The sequence below is a fragment of the Magallana gigas genome, chromosome 6 (genome assembly GCF_963853765.1).
Source record: "Magallana gigas chromosome 6, xbMagGiga1.1, whole genome shotgun sequence".
NCBI classification, from domain to species: domain Eukaryota; kingdom Metazoa; phylum Mollusca; class Bivalvia; order Ostreida; family Ostreidae; genus Magallana; species Magallana gigas.
In genome coordinates this window covers 36263330-36283943 of record NC_088858.1, presented here as the reverse complement: position 1 = coordinate 36283943, position 20614 = coordinate 36263330, and the positions used below count along the sequence as shown (strand labels likewise).

General features: G+C 34.1%; 1 protein-coding gene across 8 annotated transcripts in view; it reads right to left on the bottom strand.

The window, feature by feature from the left end:
* The window catches only part of LOC105327093 (potassium/sodium hyperpolarization-activated cyclic nucleotide-gated channel 3), a 57266-nt gene that overhangs the window by 21100 nt on the left and 15552 nt on the right, over positions 1-20614 (bottom strand). For 7 of the 8 annotated variants that reach the window (XM_034470650.2, XM_066087675.1, XM_066087676.1 and 4 more), the window contains exon 2: positions 2412-3244. In XM_034470650.2, coding sequence (XP_034326541.2) covers positions 2412-3244 — 833 coding nt within the window. Of the gene's footprint in view, positions 1-2411; positions 3245-10705; positions 10836-20614 lie in introns of those variants that run through there. The other variant, XM_066087677.1, reaches the window with a different exon arrangement.

Below are 20614 nucleotides of genomic sequence, written 5' to 3'. Positions count from 1 at the left end.
TCCCGTCTTATTGGTTAATTAGTGCGCTCTTTCACGTGTTTGCACTCAATTGAGTATTATTGAATGATAATCAACTGGAATGAGTGGGGAATGAGCATAACATAAATCATCTTTAGCTATTTGATTAGGATTCCATAAACATGAAAAATAATATCAACATTTTAAAGTTTTTTTTGTCTTTTGTCATTCTGACCAATATGTCAGATCTCTCTCTCTTTACCATACGTTTTGCAAAAAAGGCCAAATTAATCCAATTAAGCTTTTGTTTACTGTCAAAGTCATTTATTACTTTGCTGTGAAGGCATTGAACTTCACAGGTTGCAGAATCTTGCTGGATAATTATAAAATAGAATGTGCAAAAATCTCAGAACAGCCTGAGTTGGAATTCATTACTTGGATCATCGAGATTTAGGAATTCACAACGAGCCGACCATGCTGAGAGGCAGAGCTCTGAAGCCATGAAAGCAATCAAAAAATAAACCTAAGGAATTAGCAAAGGTGTGCATAATTGCTGAGAACTTTATGACAGGTTTTCTATGGCTATGCTCCTATTGCGATGACATGTTTCTGGTTAGCTTTCGTTTGGAGATTTTTAATAAATTGGATCAGACAAGGTCATTACCTGCTTTTACGACAACATCAAGGCGACCGCCCATCATATTTAGCTTGAAAAATATCTTTAATGACATACTAAGAACACAATTTCCAGCTTTCTTCATTCGTTAGCATATTTATTGTAAAGATGCCTAAATGTTGTTTTGGGTCGAGGAGTGTGCGATCTTATATGGAACGTTTTATGGCCCTTGTAAAGCAGATTTTTTTTCCATAGAAAAAGACAGGGATGGTATTGATTCGCATAAAAGCAGATTGGGATTGCAGCCAGATGCGCCAACCAAAGGTATTAGTCCAGTCATGCTAATATAGTGATATTCTACAACATCCCAATTCCCATTCCACAAAAAAAATTCCCAACCTTACATTAAATGTGCATACTGTGGAATCATTGGATTTCGTGGTGGCTCAATTTTCGTGGAATTCGTGGGTACCTCGCATCCATGAATTAACATCCTCCACAAATTAATAAATTAGAGTAATAAAGTCATATTTCCTTTGTAGGTATAAGAAAATACACGAAATAACGTCCCCACGAACCTGTAAAATTTAAGCAATCCACAAAAATTGGTCCCCACGAAATTTAATGATTCCACAGTACATTGAATAAGCCTTATGCACTGAGAAAAAAATAAACACTGTATTTAACGTATGTTATAGAAGATATTGACTTTTTAGAGCACCTCCAAGAATAGTTATAATGGTTTTTTTTGCAAAGTAAACAAGGTTTGTTCAGAGGTTGCTGGTACTTGCTATCACAATATAAGGTGATAATTGCTCTCTTGAGCGTTAACTGCAACAACCCAACAAACACTAACGGGTACTATTTCCACCCCCGTCCTATGTAGATTGTTAGTTATAACTTTAATATAAAATCATAGGTAAATAATTTTTTATTTGGAAATCTGCACATATTTTATATCTTTCACAATAATCTTCTGACATTCGAGTAAACAATTTCCTGTGGGATATCAAATTTTCTTTCTTAGTCCATAAACAATTCGATAGAGCGACGTCGTTTTATTTGCTGCACTATTTATTGGTTGTATTATACATGTCAGCTGTTGTTGGGATTTTGAAATAGATTTGAGTAGCCATTTGTCTTTCGTATTATTATCAGTATAACCAAGCGGAATGAGTTGTAGCAACATATCAATGATATAGGTCGACGTTTATGCATGTTTCCGATAAAAAAACCGGTGTCGTATCCCGATTGAAGAATCTCTGACACACCCTAACTGGATTCATTTGATGATTTGATACATTACGATAAAAGATAAGAAGTTATTAAGACATGTTTTTGCACGATTGAAAATGGCATTCATTCAATAATGTTGAACATAAAACGCATGATGAAATATATCTTTATCATATACTGTTAAAATTATGTTGGATCTTATAATGCATGTAAAACAATTATTGGAGCATGCAGTGTTTTAATCTTCAGAAATTCATTAACAAAACACGAATGAAAATTCATTTCAGTTATTAATAATAAAAAGTCAATTTAAACAAATTAAAAACAATGAATTGTTATTGAAATTTAGATTAAGTCCATAGACCTGATGATGCAAATAGATGTAGACCTTGTGCAATTATTGGTATTACCAATTTCTTTAAACTTAAAAAAAAACCCATTATAAATGTTTTAGATAAGAATATTTTTATATTTGTTTTAATTGATCGACAATTTAAAAAAAATTGTGATTGTCGAATTATAATGATTTCTAACACTGTTTTTATTTTTAAAACACATGCATTAAAATAGTAGGTATTCAACATTAACAAAACTGTCTTACCTGAAATTGCTACAGGGATGTATCACCCAGTTCCCCACCCGCTTGTGTCTCATCTTCTCCCTCTGTAGAGAGTTTTTATTCCCAAACAACTTCATTGCAAGTTTATTATCCGACGGTTGAAAAAAAGAAATGATCTGCTCCTTGAGGAAGCTTGTCGGACTGGACTTGTTGTTGTACAGGTCATTGGAGGCAGTGTCGCCAGTAGGGGGCAACAGTTCCTCTCTGGGAGTCCCATACAGCGAGGTCTCATCCCCAACAAAGTGAACACGGTTTATCTCATTCTTGTAATTAACATCAGGATTCAAATAATCACTGTAGATAGAATCATCGTCTGATTCAATGGTTATTGTGATGGATGGATTCGTTGGTCGGTTACTGCATTTGGGTAGGCAAGGCATCGTCCGCTCTTTCGACTGATTGTTTACATCCAGGTGCATACGTTTGAGCTTCAAACTCGCGCTCCTTCGGGCCGGCTTAGGTGGCGTAGCACTTCCTATTGGTTGAGAATTTTTCCGGTATAGTCTTCCATTAGACTGCCTCTTCAATTTTACAGAATCCGATCTGGTAGGTTTGGGCGAGAGCGTGGCCACATGCTCTACGTGAAGCTGGAACTCCGATTCGTTCTCTGAGAGCAGCTCTTCGTTCTCCGACTCCTTTGATCGATCGCTTAGCGCACCTTGCTGATTCCGTGCCTGGTGATAGGGCGATGTCGGGTTACTGGACTCCTCGTCCGAACTGTACGACACAGGTCTGTCGTATTCTGAAATGTTTATTAGGGGATGTCCAGAGGGGTTCCGAAGACTCGACATGCTGACGGAACGTGCCGGAGGCACCTGAGGTAAATAAAAGCATAATTTGAATTATATTTCAATACTTTGTCGTTAAATCGCATGTTATTGTTACGTATGTTTGTCAATAAATATGACGAAAACAGGTGTTTTTGCTTCCATCATAAATCATTCAAGGACTATTTTTTTAAGAAAAGGTAAACAAAACATACAATGATAAAATACGTCACGAGCCAGTCTACAATAAGCTTACCATTATGGAATCAATACATATACTTAATCGTCAAATAAAAAGGCTGTGCAGCTTTATTTTACCAAGAGCGTCTATATTACACTGGAGATTTTTCCCCTTTTGTTTAAACAAAGAAAACTAGTTAAGGGGTAATGGATTGTCTGCAAAGAACGATAATTAAATCTGAATGATGCTGACCTGATGCTGATAGAGCTAATGTTGCGAGTTGCTGCGAAAGGAACTAACGAAATTGGAAAAGAACTGACAAAGAGATGAAGATTAATTATCTGTTTAACTTTGTGTTTCAGAGCCTTCTGGTATAGTATTCTCCACCGATACAATACTTAAACACGCCAAGAATATGTCAAGCAGCTCTCAAGGGGTATAAGATTTCAGCATGTTGCAATGTCGCCGTCGACAAATTTGCTTCAGAATGAAAGTAACTGAATGGAATTGGAGAGATCTTGATGATGAATTGGTTCGAACGCAATCTTAGAAGCAGTTATTCATTGGTGGCTACATATTAATAACTGTCCCCTTATCGGAGAAACCATGTTCTGACTTTGAACATTGATATAGAAGACATCGCATTCTGACTGTGCATTCTTTAGAAGCCAAGAACGGAAAAAAGCAAATTTTAAAAAAATGATGAACAGTCGATAATATCCACTACATCTGAGAACCTTACGGCTTGCAGGAAGAATCAAATGTCAGTGACTGATTGACCGTGTGTTCACTGATATGTTAATTGTGGGCGAAGTGCTAATGTTTTAATTATCACATCATTAATAACTGAAACAATTAAAGTGTATGGCATACAGCGCAGATTAACACACGTGTGGCAGACTATTGAAAAAAGTTAAATAAGAATAGGTTATAAACAACACCTGCAACGAAAAATAAAATCTGTTCGATTGAAACTTAAGAGTTTCCTCACGTTCTACCCTGAACAAATTTGCCCATGTGACGCAAAAGTTAACATATGTCTCGTGTCGGATAGGGGGGGGGGGTGTGTTACCATAATTTAATATAAAAAAAAAAACAATTAAAGCAAGCAAAAGAATAAAGGCACATTAATATCAATATTTGACTACTCTTACAGTACGAATCTCAAAGAGACAACACTCATTTACCCCTCCCCCAAGTACTTCTAAGTATGCATGCAAACGATCTAAGAAATACAATTTTGCCCATATTTCTATTTTGCATTGTATTTATAGCTCATAGGCGTTCGTCACTAATCTGTTAACATATACATACATGTAAATCAATTTGTTGAATACAATCAGAACAAAATTATGAATTCGCGAGAAAAAGAACATTTTTGTAGATATCCTTTCTTGCAGGAAAACACACGTGTAATGTGTAAAATAACTTGTATATAAAGACAATATGATATTCAGCATATGATACTATTATAGGGTCGGTTTGACGTGTGAAAGCGGAGACTGTAGCAAACGGTTCATTATCTGATATGTTTAACGCAGTGATATCTTTTACGATGATGTCCATTGGAGGTAAATCGGTCATTCTCCTCTCTGACGCCAACCATTCCGAGAATTATCCCAGTACAGACGCCATGTCCGTTCGCTTTTTTGCGTCATTTTGGAATCAAACTTATTATGAGAACATCGAAAAATAGTCACTGCTTCGTCTGTGTACTCTAAAACATATAGGCTTGTTGTCAACCCACCCATCCTCACACCTCTTATCCCCCCCCACCCCGGCTGGAGTTCCCTCTCTTCTTGGACGACCATTATACCTTTAAATGCTGGTATTGATGCACATACAATTGCAAGGTTGGAATATATTGAACCCAATTTAATTTAATTATATGTCAGCAAATTAAAAATTGTATATAAAAAGCGGATGTTTTTTTTTTAATCATTCCATGGCGATTGCTTTTAGAAAGCAGCTCAAGTGTTTTAAAAGATTCAAATATCCCTTTTTTCAACAAAAGAACACACACCTGACGTATTGTAAATACAAAACAGAAAAGGCTGGTGTAACGTCAATACCGTTCCTCTTTTAATCTTAAGGTCAGAAACTTTGGACCAACATTTCGAACAATAGGAAGCGCACTAAGGCTTTTATTAATAGATTAAGATAAAGTTCAATGTTGTTTACATTCTTAGCTTCGCGTTTTTCTCGCTAGTTCTCAGAAGTAGTGTGTGGATCTCATGAATTGAAAAAAAAGCCTGGAGAGTCTAAATTAAAGTAGAAACTTTAATCATTAATCTTGCATTTGATGAGGAACCCATTTCAAGATAGAGAAGAGAGATACTGGAAGTTTTCCTAACCTCGCTAATTAAACAGTAACCGGCTACAGGTATTCAGAGATATGTGGTGTGCTCAGCATGACCCACTGAGCTGAGGAAGGAAATAAATAACCAAAAAAAAAAAAAAAAAATTGGAATTCCTTTGGGGAGAAATTATCTTAATCAAGTAGGTCTATCTTATCAGTGCATTAATTGCCATCAGTAATGATTTATTATAATAAGAAAAGGATCGATTTTTTTTCCTTTCAATTTTCCAGTTTCGTAATTACCGATTCAGCTTCAAAAGCTGCCTTTTTTGCGAATACACGTACATGGATGTATCCAAAACGGACATAAAATATTGTCATTACAGATCATCAAAAGTTGTTATACAAATGCATGTGCGTGAATGCACCTTACGTAATGGAAGTTATTTTCAATTATCGATACTCTTTAAAAGGAAAACAATATTAAACTTGCACGATTTTTACAATTGCTTATTGAAGATACTGATCCCTTGATACATCGACATGTTCTCGTACATAATCTCTCTCTCTCTCTCTCTCTCTCTCTCTCTCTCTCTCTCTCTCTCTCATGTAAAATAGATTTAGGTTTTGTACATGTACGTGTCTTTTTCTTTGCTTTATTTTTGTTCGTTTGTTTGTAGTTTTTTGTTTCTGTTTTTTTTTTTTGGTTTTTTTTTGTTTTTTGTTGTTTTTTTTTTTTTGGGGGGGGGGGGGGGTTTAGTACAAAGAATCATTTTCTTTTTCGGACCAAACTTGCATAAATTATTTCTACTGCAGCAAATTAAACAGATGACAGAGGGAAAATGCTCTATTGATTCTTTCTTTGTTGTGATGAGAAAAATTGAATTGTCATGGCATTAAAAGAACGTCAAAGGCGATTGGAACATGTTCAACAACAAATTTAATTAGATATTAAATAAACGGTCATTAGATTAATTATCAACAATAACATTTATACATGTACAATGAAACACGTCAGATGTCGGTGGCCTAGCAAAATCCAATTTCTGTGTACCAAGCGCGATAACTCACATCTCTTATGCCAGCCATTTATTCGATATATTAAAAGAGAGAGAGAGAGAGAGAGAGAGAGAGAGAGAGAGAGAGAGAGAGAGAACTACAAACAAAAGAAGGACCTCTGGTGTTTTTTATCAATAAAAAAAGCGATTTTTTTCTACATTAATCCAATAAAACAATTAATACCAGAATGTAAATGAGAATGCCTTCGCAGCTAGGTGTTTTGTGTATTTTGTCATCAATGCATGCACTGATCAAGGCCAGCCACTGATGTTGGGATGAATTATCACCTGGCGTCACACGATCGTCAGGTAGCAGTGTATTACATCTGCTTACGTCTGGACTAGGGAATCATCCTCGGTAAGCACAGCTTTAGAGTGACAAATGAGGGCTATTATTAGTGACCATACATTTCCACTATTAATGCTGCTACATGTAAATCTATGCAAGTTATACCACTAACGCCCACGACATATGAAAAAAAAACCAGAACCCACAAACAAAAACCAAACCATCAAATACACAAACAAACGCACACACAGCGCAATATGTTTTTTTTTTTAAAAATCAATTTTAACTTTAACTTATGTTTGAATTGCCCTTACTTACGGAGCCTGTTGACATTCAACCATCTTTATTCGACATACTAAATTCACTAATCCATTCCCAATTAACATACTGAACATACTTTTTAGATTAAAAGTTTTGTTCCGTATCATATACATATAATTTATAGCTGCGAATTTTTTCTAAATTCCTGGTATGATTTGTCAAGATAACAACCCTCGTCTACATACTGAACAAACAAGTTATTTGGGAAGTTGTACATGACATTGTATCATTATTACTTCCGTTTTTTAATTTCGTTTTTTAATAAAAGGTCAAAGATCAACAAAGTGGTACATGTACGGCAAATTCGCCCCAATCCCCCCCCCCCCCCCCCACATCAAAACGTATCCGAGTACTACCTAGCCTTACTTTATGAACTTATTATATAATATTAAATTGAGCGAACGGAGATGCTTTCGATTGGAGAAATCTACTTTACTAACGCTGGACAAAGAATCTAGTTAAGTACTTAAGATATCTCACTGCGTACATTTCAAAAGTCAATAGTAGTTAAACATTCATGTCAAATTTGAGAGGAGATTACCCACTATACAGTTCACAAATGAGAGCTAAATATTGAAATTTTGACAGACACAAATACAATCGCAGCTTCTCGAGCCTTTCCGGAAAGGCCCGAAAAGCTGCGTTTGAGTTTTGCCGGAAAGAGCCGAGAAGCTGCGATTGACACAAATACAGACGGAAGGACAAAAAAAGGACAAAAACATTATGCACGACCTTCCTGGATATAAAAATAGGAACATTAGTTAAGAAGGTTCGTCAGTATCAGCATCTCCATATGACGTAAATAAATGAGTTTTATTATTATCATTTCTGTAAGTTGTATAATAAAAAGTGTTCAAAATGTCCCAATAATTACTCTCAGAAACTTTATGTCAGTTCGTTATTTTTTCCTTTGCCCGTTTTTATGAAGAGTTAATATGATTCATTTTACCCCTTTACAAATGTTATAGAACATAATAAAGGTATTTTTATCTCATGTGTTTTTCCTTTGAACTAAGCCTATCTGCCGACTCGGATAAAACTGATGTTAATTTAGTGTATCTTTAGGATCAAAGTTACAATCTTCTAAAAAAGTACGAAACCCATCATTAGCTGGGGCCACTATGTTCAGAAAACTTAGGTGCATTCATATATAATTTACTTTGAGTATATTTATATATTCATATATTAATCTTTTACAGATTATGGGGTTTTTTTCTTTGAGGGAATTTCCTATCATGTCAATCGATTTCTTATTGTTAAGTTGTTTTGAAATTTAAATTAAAGAAGAGAGATAAAAATGTTTTAAACGCAAAGAAATCAAAATCTGCAGATTTTACAGTGTTGTTTTTTTTCACTTATTTTTGAAACATGCTTTCCCTCCCCCGATGTCCGGAATTTGCATGATTGGACGGAGTTGGTTTGATATTTTATTGAGGAGCGTGTTGTTGATCGGGCACCGACCTCTCTACAAATGTAAAAGCCCTTTATTACACTCACCATCTGAGGGTAAGTACAAGGGAACCGTCAGTATGAAATCACGTGTTCACAGTAAACATTGATCTGTTTGAAGTCGCAAGGAATGTCTGTGGTTTTGTTTTACGAAGTAATCGCAGAAAATGTCAAAATAATAGCATTGGGCTTTTTGAGGAATCATTAAGAAGATAAATGTCCTAATAACATCTTGAATGATTTGAGAGTATTCCTCTTTCTTTAACTGTATTTTGGACACAGATCTATATGGAATTCTGAGATCGTTGAAAAACAACTGAATAATCACAAAGTATAATATTAACTATTTTACAATGTAAACCTTTGGAAATATACCCAGAATCTTCAGCAAGGAATCGTTATCAATCAAAGTCTGCAGGAAACTCTTTTTCAAATATTAATCATTTTGCAATATCAAACAAAATCAAATAATTATGGATACATTGTATTTTTTGCAATCGTTGTTTGTAACACATTGATTTTTTGATTCATAAATATAAAAATAGAGGTGATAAGTGATAAAGCAAAAACCCTCCCGATATTATTAACAGCAGTCCCATTAATCAAGTATGACCTTGCTATCATGCCATGACATAACACGTTTGGGACATGTTAGAAGTGTGTTTCTTTCATGATCAAGAGCAACAGATCGGGATTGGAGAAGCGATCTTTATGATTCAGCGGCGGGGATTTGGAGACAATCACGATGACGGGTCAAATGAGGACGTCTCTTGATGGTTGAGACAACCGACGACATTAACTGCCTCGGTCCGAATGGAATATCTCCGATACAAATTATAGGTTGGTCAACACTAGGAGGGGCATTGACACTTATAATAATGATCAGATCCAGAGGCCTTGTTTTCGCCAAGCGCTAGTGCTAGTATCTATTTAACCCGGATAGTGTTAAAAAAACCCAGAATTTAACACATTAAACACTGGCTTACAGATGTATTGTCTAGTTGAAACATGCAAGTATTTTTCTTTCTCGCACAAGAAAGCATGCAAATGTGTACTGCAGAAAACAAGTTATCCATCCAGATTGGTCATGTTAATTAATAAAGGTAACTTTTAAAGAGTAAAAGAGCTTTGGCGTTTATCATTCGAGTATGGTAAGATGGAAAATGGAAGATACCTTACATGGGGCAAGCGCAATGTCATTTCATAGTTTTTGTTTGTTTGTTTTTACCGTAAAAACGATGTACTAGTAATGAAAAGATTTAAGGACAATGTGACCAGAATCTGTTTTCAAAAAATTACAACGCACAAATTGAAAAAAAGAGTGTAATGTTTATACCTTTCATTTCATATTTCGAAATTTCTGACCTCCCCATACGTTCTTTCATTAAAACCGTTCAGCGTTTCAAGAATATACATCAATATTATTAGTGCATCAGCGAATACAGGACCAATTGTAGTCTATCCGAAGTTATCGCTAACATAGATCCATTAGATGCCAAGAATAAACGTATGTCTAAGCAAATTAAAAATACACATTAACACTATTGGCAATTTCCAGACAAAATACTCAAGCGCTTTAACAAGAACACAATGTTTTATAGACTCTATTCATTAGGCCGGCGGTCTCAAATTGTTTCAAAAGTTAGTTGTCACCCAGAAACAAGACCATTTTCCAATAATGAAAATAGCTGAATATCTGACGTTGACACTGCTGTTGCTGCAACGTGATGGTGCAATATTTGAATAAATCGTTGCTTTATTAATTTTTTTAAAAATTAATTTTACAAAAGAGAGGGCTGCGCATTGTCATGGGAGCACTTTCAGTCAAGGTAACACAAATTCTTTTTGATGAATAATAGAAAAAACAAAAATTAATATTTCTAATTGCAGTAGTAAAATGTTTTGCCCATACCTATTTGCATACAATTCGAAGCTTCGCGTTTCGTTTGCATCAAATCAGAAAGCCAACCTTAATGAGCTGCAATAGTCCTATGGACCTTCTGTTTTCTTGATTGTCATGGGTTGCATTATCTCTTAGACCCAGGTAATAGATGTCGAATGGATTGAATAACTTTACCGAATATATGGTCCGTAAATGCAACATAGAATCCTCCAAACTGATAAAAAAAAAAGTGATAAGGAAATCCCTTTATTCAGCCGTATCCCCTGATTCGTAGACTTCGATTAGAATCCTCAATCAGTTTTTCACAATAAACACAACCCTAAGGTTTTTTCCAGAATACTGTAACTCTCCTCACGAGCTATGTTGATATCACATTTTGAACTCATCACAGCACTATGTTTTTGGTTTCTCCTATCTTAAGGTATTATACGTATTTTTTTCTCTTCTAATCTGAATTCTTTCTGGATGGAAGCAGCAGCCTTAACGATCTTGGACGGTGATTGATTGTTCCCCGTTTTAAGAATGAAATAATTAAACGAACTTCTTTAATGATCGATGATCGGTTTATAGGTGGACTAAAGGTTGAGCAGGATTTTCTTTTTTTAATACATTTGCCTACCATCTACCATTACGACACGAAAGGTTTAAAAACCCAAAATATGATCGATTCTTACTTTTTTTTGCATGCATGAAACCATTTCGTTAAACATTGGATAGGCTCTGGCTTAGCTGTGATATTGACTTTCTCAGCTCTGTTGAATACCGTTGGTAAACACGGTGCCTCTCTATTTATAATGTTGGGATGCAGGTTATAAAGATTTTTGATCTCCTGAACTGTTACATAAAATATCCCTTTGTTTTCCCACAACACAAATCAATTGATACATTTCGTATTTTGAAAACTGGCCCATTATTAACAAACTTAATACACGTACATTACAGTAATTAACAAATAATAAACGTAGGTAAATAACAAACTAACTCACAATAATGCCTAAGAAATCAGAGTTTTTCAATGTGCAAATTGTTTCTGTGTAAACCATCTCTTTAAAGCCAGCAAAAGAAAAGAGCACTGGTTTCTAAAGATTTTCTTTGGAAAAACTGAAAAGACTGACAACCAAAATTATTCTAAGTACCCATACGTGATATATCCCAATAAAGATAAGAATTTAATGAAATTACTAAACTTGAATGCTGTAATCACTTAAAAGACAAAGGAGTGCCGCATGCAACTGCAAAAGCAGTCGGGTTTTTTTTTTATCCGAAAGCTTTTTAAAACGTTAAAGGAGACATTGCTCCGGGGTTTGGTGAGGCCGATAATCCGATTACCATATTAAGAGCTGCTGTTGAGTTGTTAAGCATGCATCCCAGGAAATGCAATAATATTGCAGCTCCAACGGAAACGTGACGTCATCAGAGGGTCGGGCGAAAATAGAAAGATCCATTTTGCGTTATTGACTTGCTTAATAATTATGACACAATATTGATCAATAGTTTTCATTTTTTTGAAACTCTCATTCATGAATATGGGAGTGCTTTTGTATATATATGGAATAAAATCAGTCGGTTCCATTATGAAATTACCTCATTAAAACAAACTTGGGACGTATTTAAATGAGTTCCCTGGCGTCTTCCCCCATGATGAATTTCTAAGCTGCGCTTATAACTGTAATTTTTCTATCATGACAATCAAAAACCTGAAATGACTCTCGTAACCAACGAAATCAAAGGAGACATTTGTGTTTTTTGGTTTTTCTTTTATTACTAATAACTTTTGAATATCGTATTCCGTTTATTTTTAATGTTGTGGATTTGTAATTTTACTTCTACTATTACCTACTAGTATTTACAACTGGTCATGATTTTTAAAAAAGTGTGAATTCTGATAGCCATAACAATAAAATAAAGAAAATAGAAAATCATATAATTAAAACACACTAATTTGCCAGCAGTAGTTGCAATGTGTCAAATTGAAAGTAGTAATTACAGAACTTGAATAAATTTTCCTTTCTTCTTTATTTGAGCCTGCTTTTACACGTCAGTCGAAAGTGACACGTGTATTCCGGCTATGAGAGTATGTAGTCTTCGAAGGAAATTTCGCACGATCCTTAAAACAAGCGAAAAACTCATATCGACCTTAAGGTTACAAACTTCCACTCAGTTAGCTTTCCTTGAGTGGGAATGCTTCTGTCACAATACAATGTACAGTCATGCATATCAAGCATTTGATATCGAATATGAAATCAACAGGATTCCTCCCTGTTGTCTCAAATAGAAGGGTTCAGAAAATTGCACTATGGTTGTGATCATATACTATGTCCCACTCACATCTCTAACAAAGAAATACTGTTCTAAAGCAGGTTGCTTGCTGAATGAGTTTGATAACAGCAGATAAATGTCTTATGACTTGAAAAAGTTCTTGATTGTTTTTTCAACACCTGAACAAATCAAAAAGAGCACATGCGTCATTGCCTGATCATTTGGCATATCCAGCTTGTAAACGATAGCGGTTTTCTGCAAAACTGTCTACTTTTTCTTGTCAAACTGTAGAGACGTTTATATTTTCTTTGAGTCAGTGAAAGATAAGATCAGGAAAAGAGGAGAGAGGGTGGGAATAAAAATCAAATATTTGTGGTTTTGGATCAGTCTTGAAGACGTTAGCTACTTCATACATTAGTACAAATAACACGCCACTGCACTTATAAAGTGATTTTTTAGAAGTAAAGATTTGCCAATCAGCAACGAAAATGCATGAAAATCAATTGAAACTTTTAGCATGTGCAGCAGTGCAAATAGAGATTATATGCATAATCCCAAATCATTTAAAGCAGATTGCAAGGGAATTTGACGCAACACTTGTCAGATTGATTACCCCCGCATACCAATCCCTTGACCAAACCTACAGCAGACGAACATATGGAAGCAGTTGGACAGATAAAAAAGTTCGCCAAAGACAGTCGGTAATTTCCACCGACTGAGCGTAAGATGAAACGATAAAGAGACAGTTTCCTTTCTATTAAAAGACTGAAAATTCCTTCAAACAGATTGCCTTCCTTTTCATGACGTAGAGAAGGGGGAGAAAACGATTTAAGGGTCTTAACATTTTCATTAAGCACAGAGTTCCGATATTAGAACGTCATAAACGTATATTTGATTGTTAATCTTGTCTTGGCGTTATTGAATTCGAGGGAGAAATAACGAGCTGTAGCGGCATACCAAAGCTAAAAATAATTTCCCTGTGGGAAATATCACGGTTTCCTTGTTAAAACTTTCAATATAAAGAATGTTTCAGATATTTGATTAAAAGTTAGTTATTTTATGTTTTCATGTTCACAAAATTTCACGTTATCGTTGGTTTATTATAACAGTTACGATAACGTAGATAGAACATCTTTACCCTCTGTAGTATACATGTAAACGTGTAGTAAAATTACATACCAAGGACACTTTAATTTAAGGGATGCACAAGGAATTCATATAATTGTCTTTATTACTTAAATGTAGAACTATATATATATATATATATATATATATATATATATATATATATATATATATATATATATATATATATATATATATATATATATATATATATATATATATATATATAAATATTTATATAAATATTTATATAAATTCAATATAATATAAATATTTATATAAATATATATATAAATTCATTGTATACAGTATCGATTGGGTTTACAATGTATATTTAATGAGCTTTGTCATATGTTATGTACAAAGATTCAATCAAAAACTTGATTAACGTTTAAGCTATATGTTGTACTTTGCGTGATCTCTTTAAACACGCATAATGAAATTCCATATCAATCTAATTAATTTATTTCCTCCAGGAAACCTTAATGTGATTTCCAATGATATAAAATACATAGATGCACAATGAATACTTAGAAGCCATTATAAATCTTCGTTCGCAGATTTCTTCTCGATTTGTCCGAAGATTTATAGAGTACGGGAACGAGAACATCAATTATAGAACGGAACCCAGGCTTCTGTTTCAGAATATGGTCCCAGTCTTCAGGCTGCTCGATAAAAAATATCCTGATTTTAGGACTTTGACTATTTTTGTCCGTTTTATGGCGGCGTATTTCCCAACTTTTTTGAGATGCTTGTTGTTTTCTGAATTGTTTCATTACATGTGTATGTATTTTGATCAAAGATCAATAGATATATTTCGGTTGGATATTCCATCAGCGTATATTGGGTTGAACTTTCTGCTCTTACGAATATGTTTTGAAGATGTATCAAAACATTAGACTAAGAAATAACGAACACAGCAAGAAGCGAGGCTTCATAAAAAAGTGTATTTTATAGGAAAAAGTATGGAATATTCGGTCTCTTAATACATGATCTACAAAACAGCGAAAGTGTTTTCTAAAAATCTAAAACCATTGTGAAAAATTTCTATTAAGGCTTGAGGGTCAACAAATATATCATTAGATCCATCTCATATTTTTAAAAATAATATAGCTAGTAACTAAATTAAATATTTAGTAAAGAAAAATTGCATTTATTTTCACTTTTAGATTTGGAATGTTTTCTTGTACATGTACCTTTATATAGAACTCTTCTATTTATGGAGATCTATACTGTTTGAAAATTTGCCATGACCATCTGGCCCTCTTAAACACATTAACTGATTTATTAAGTCTTACGAATTTCCAAAAGGCTAGACAGTTGGCTGTCCAAACTGTAGGGTTTCAAAAGACAGTTATAGACAATTTCAAGGGCTGAATAAAGTGTTAGATCGTATTGCACTACTTTCTGTGTGTAATAAAATACAAGAATCAGACAGAGTAATTTCTTAATGACTGATTTACTAGACCTTCCTGGAGTGTCCAAGTCAATAAAGCGCATTAATAGTGGTCCAAGATGCCAAAGGGTCGAAACATAAAGCCGTGATGCTGAGCATGACCATTGTTATCCGATAACTGAGCTTATGGATAAAATTAATAAAATAATTGTTCTCATATTACAAAACCATATTGTCAAACTCTTATATTTTTTTTAATGAAAAATATATATTTTTTTTAATTATCCAATCAAACCATGTAGCATTTCGCCTGCTGTGTAAAGTACGGTATCTCATGGCATGAAAATAGAAGTAATGTTTTTGAAAGTCCAATCTATGTAATATATGAATAGAATAAGACAGAATTAACTCAATTAGGTTTACACTTCGTTCAACATGTATAATTGCGCTACGTATTAAAATAATCGCGGTTTAACAAATAGCTCATTATACAGATTTTTCGATTTTTAGTGAACAAACCACAAGATAATTTTTACTTCGTGAATATATATTATAACATTTCGGTGCTTTACAAGCAGTCTCTATCCATGTATCATAATGATGATTGTTTCTACACTGATTTCCCTTGGTTGACCTTATCACTACATTGTGCTGTAAGCCTTCAAAAGCCTCAACCTTCTTTTTTCTGTACAAAGAATTTTCTTTCCTCGCCTTGATTCATCGATATCACCCAATACACAAAGGCCAAATTAACGCTGCTTCCCAGGGACGCTACTAGGCGGAAATGAATCGTTATCCTACATTAGCCAAGATTATTGAAGTTCTCCTCCAACAACAAAGCATAAACTGGTTATTTCCTACAAAACTATTATAACAATATCTTACGGGAAAATAAACATTGACTTGATCAATTGCACCGAGGTTTTAATCTGTAATAATCCAGAGGCAAGGGGGATGAGAGAGAGAGAGAGAGAGAGGTGGGATTCATGTAGATGTTCTTGACGTCGAAAATGAAACGTAGAAACTGTGACTTGCTGAACATTCATCTTACGAGTGCTCTCGTTCAATGACACAGAACCAACAAATATATAATTTGAATTCACTGAAATCATGCAACAAAAATGAAATATCAAAGTGTTGCACAAAGGTCATAAACATACAAAACTGCAGATGGCATCATATGCGCATTTGATCCATGACGACTAAAATGTATTGAATATCAATGAACGCATTTTGATACATACTGAACGAAAGATCACAATAATTGCTCAAAACTTCAGAAAAATATTAGGTGACACCATTTTGTTAAATTTACTTAAAGACGCTAAAACGTGGCATGAATACAATTGAAGCAGAAAGAAAACACATACACATTTGATGCAGAACTGTGACGCACTTGACATACAGAGATGTACACAGCCGACGCGATAATGTGACATCCAAAAAGTTGACGCAGATATTGACATGTACACAGCTGACGCGATAATGTTGACGCGGAAAGGTGAAATGCACACATTTCATGGTTTGACACAAAAAAGGTGCATGATTGTACAGAGTTTGGTGTAGAGAGATGACATTACACTGTTAAAGCTACATGTACATGTAACATTGATATGTAAAGAGTTAATGTGAAAGGTGACGAGCTGAAGTATACATCTGTGTTATTATATTTTGAACAAACAACATGTAAGTATGTGAAGAATAAACAAATGTAATAACATTAGCACGTACGTTTGCATCGATTGTTTTTTAAGGGAATAATAACGTTGTATAAAACATTTTAAAATAGACGTACCGCCATTCATTTTTGGGAGTTGATTTTAATCAACTTTCCTATGCAGTTCCTCAGGCAAACCGTAAGTGAATCAGTGTTTGGACCTAAGCACAAATCAACAGCGCTGACAACATTTAGTTCTAATCGATAAATTCGATGTAACTGTGTTCTAAAGCATTGTTTTTCAAAGAAACTTATCTAGAGATACTTTGTAAATAGTCAGATTTTATATGGTACGAACAATTTAGATATATTTGTAGTCGTACCTTGTATGTATTCCTACGCCAGAGTTCAATATAGTCTTGTTCAACCAGATATGCTCGGCTGTTTTCGTCAATCTCCGACAAGCAAAAGTATTTCGATTACTGATACATAGTTTGATGGAATTAATTCTTTGAATATTACACAACATGATTCATATAGGGTTTTCTAGAAATTTCTGTCGGAGAATTCATATTATAAAAAATGTGCATAATTCAAATACATATTGGAAACTACTTGCCTTGCAAAATAACATATCGTTGATTTTAAAATAAATAATAATCGATAAAATCAACTCACGTCAGTACTTCAGTACTTTGATTTTCTTCGTAATTATAACCAATAAAGTTAAACTTTAACTTCATTACCGAATTTATTATTCCTTGTATCGAACCTGTCAGTTGCTTAGATTATCGTCTAAATAGATCTAGAGCGAGATTAGTTATGATTTAAAAAATAAACAATTTCATGGAAATGGTTTTTGAAATTTCTAAACGGCATCTGTGTTTTAAATGTCCAATCATTTCAACTAAATATTTAGTTTAAAGTGTCGATTTTTTACTAAACATTTTGCATATATCTCCTGCCCCTGTTTTACTAAATGCATCATCGCTATAAAGCTCCGTTCTAAAATCTGTGTTATAGAAAAAAATATCACGATATATTATCCAATTATAGCTAGAGATGCATTGGAACAGAAAATTAATGTGATCAACATCACTTAGCATGTTATTGAGAGAGAGAGAGAGAGAGAGAGAGAGAGAGAGAGAGAGAGAGAGAGAGAGAGAGAGAGAGAGAGAGAGAGAGAGAGAGAGAGAGAGAGAGAGAGAGAAGGTCTATTGATCTAGTTTGTCGACAATTTCCAAACATCTTATGTTATTCCAAATACAAATTAGACCCTACAAATACGCACAAAGCAAATCGTGTGTTTGCCGAGAAATGCTTTGAGCTGTTAATGCATTTCAATCTTAATATATCATTGTTATTAAGATTTTCAGTAATAGGATTAAAGTGTTACTACAATGTATAATGCAACTTCAAGTTCTTGCCTGTCTTGAAGCAGGATTCCAAGTACTTTTTTAATTCATATAGTTACTCTGAGTTTATCAAAGAGTCGTTACTAAGTAATAAACCTATAGTCGGATATGTCGTATTGAGATGGAGACAGGCAGAGATTTTATTCTATTCTCTCGATAACGTTGAGAAAAATAAAAAAATAAAAGCTGCACCATTTGATTAAATGAGAAAGTGGAACAAACCCCCCGGTTTTATATCATTTCCAATGAAAATGGGTGATACTCTGACAACTTGAATAAATTTTATTTCGTTATTGTCATCATCACTAATGATAAAAACTTGAAATAAATTTGTTGTATTGAAATATTAGAAGGTATAACAATACAATTCACAATAATGGACACATTGTCTATACAGACTGGGAAGGCTACTCATAGATTAATGAACTAATGTTAAGTAAACATTCACTGTACTGAAAAAAGGGAAAAGGGGATACTTTTATATTACTAAGTACTTGCTTAAAACATGTTTCCTCTTATTTTAAGTGCAAAGGTGAATCAAGATGGCAAACTAAGAGCAATACAAATACACCATGAGGAGAATACATGTAACTAACACAAAGTTTGAGAATTTAACAATTAAGATATGGATTTCGTAGTACATAGATATGATAATCTCCCATAAGGCTATTAATTTTCAAGTAATTTTGGCCGCAAATCCCACTGTGATGTACATGGGTCGGTCCTACGAAACAGAGGCCCCATTTTGATATCGCGCTATTGCACGGTCCGTCACGTATCATTAACCATGGTATCCTGTCCAGTACTCTATCACTGCTAAAAGGTGATATCTTAATATTCATGAGAATTATAGACAGAAAACAATCATCCAGAAATCTATTGTACAAATTAGATGGACAATCCTTGTTACCCGAGGACGCAGTCCGATGGTGTGTCATGGTTCGAATCGGTATGCAGAGATCACATTTTCACATTTGAACAAGCAATATTGAAATTGGTCTTCAAATCTATGACTAATCCAATCAGACTGCGAGATATATAATTAACAAAAAATCAAAAGAAGAATTTGAGGATTCTGCAGAACGTGCAAACTGATTACTTGTATCTTTCATTTATGAAAGGTCAGTCAATAAAACATAATTAGAGATTAAAACCAAGTGGATTGAAGAGAAACATAATTAGAGATTAAAACCAAGTGGATTGAAGAGATTCTTTAGATATCTCAAGTGACACAGCGCTGTAATGATCAGACACGATTTTAGAAAACATCTCGACTAACGATTTTGCAGCTTTTGTGGAGTATTTGAAACTAAAAACAAAATAATAGATTTCAAGACCTTGCAGAAAACAGCACGAATCCCTAGAACATATTGACAGATCAAATCCTTTACAGCACATATATATTTTTGTACGTTTGGAAAAGCTGTTTCATTTGGGAGCTTTTTGTCTAACTGCAAAATCTTTAAAAAAGAATAATACTTTTGAGTGGTTTTGATAGTTCTTAAAAGCAATTTCATTAATTATTCCCAAGTCCTACTGTTCCACTTGTATCCAGAACCGAGACCTCATTTATCACCTATAGAAAGCACCATTCTCCCAAGAGATTAACTTTGAAAGAAAGCAATGAGCGCTGCATTGTATAAAGTTACATGAAATACACTAACAGACAAAGAGACGGTTCCGTGGCACCACATGAAAACTAGAGTCAATAATCAAATCTTTGAACTAAATCCATGCAAAAGCCTTCATCTGGTCTGGCTGTAGGAAGTGCGTCATTTCTAATGTTCAAACAACGCTGTGTGTTTTATATACTTTATTGTTCTTAAAATCGTATCTATTTCAAACTCAATTGTTTGGTTGTTTGGAAAATGGATCATAGACTTTCGCTTAAAAACACAAGACAATATGCACTCAGTTTCCAGCTGACAATATATAATTTTTATATGAAATCAAAGTCAACAATTTATTTGTGCCCTGATTGGCATGAAAATTTTGACAAAACAAAAATTTTAAAGTCTCAATATGCTCAAGTATGCAATGAGCCTACATGTACATGTTACTTTTTG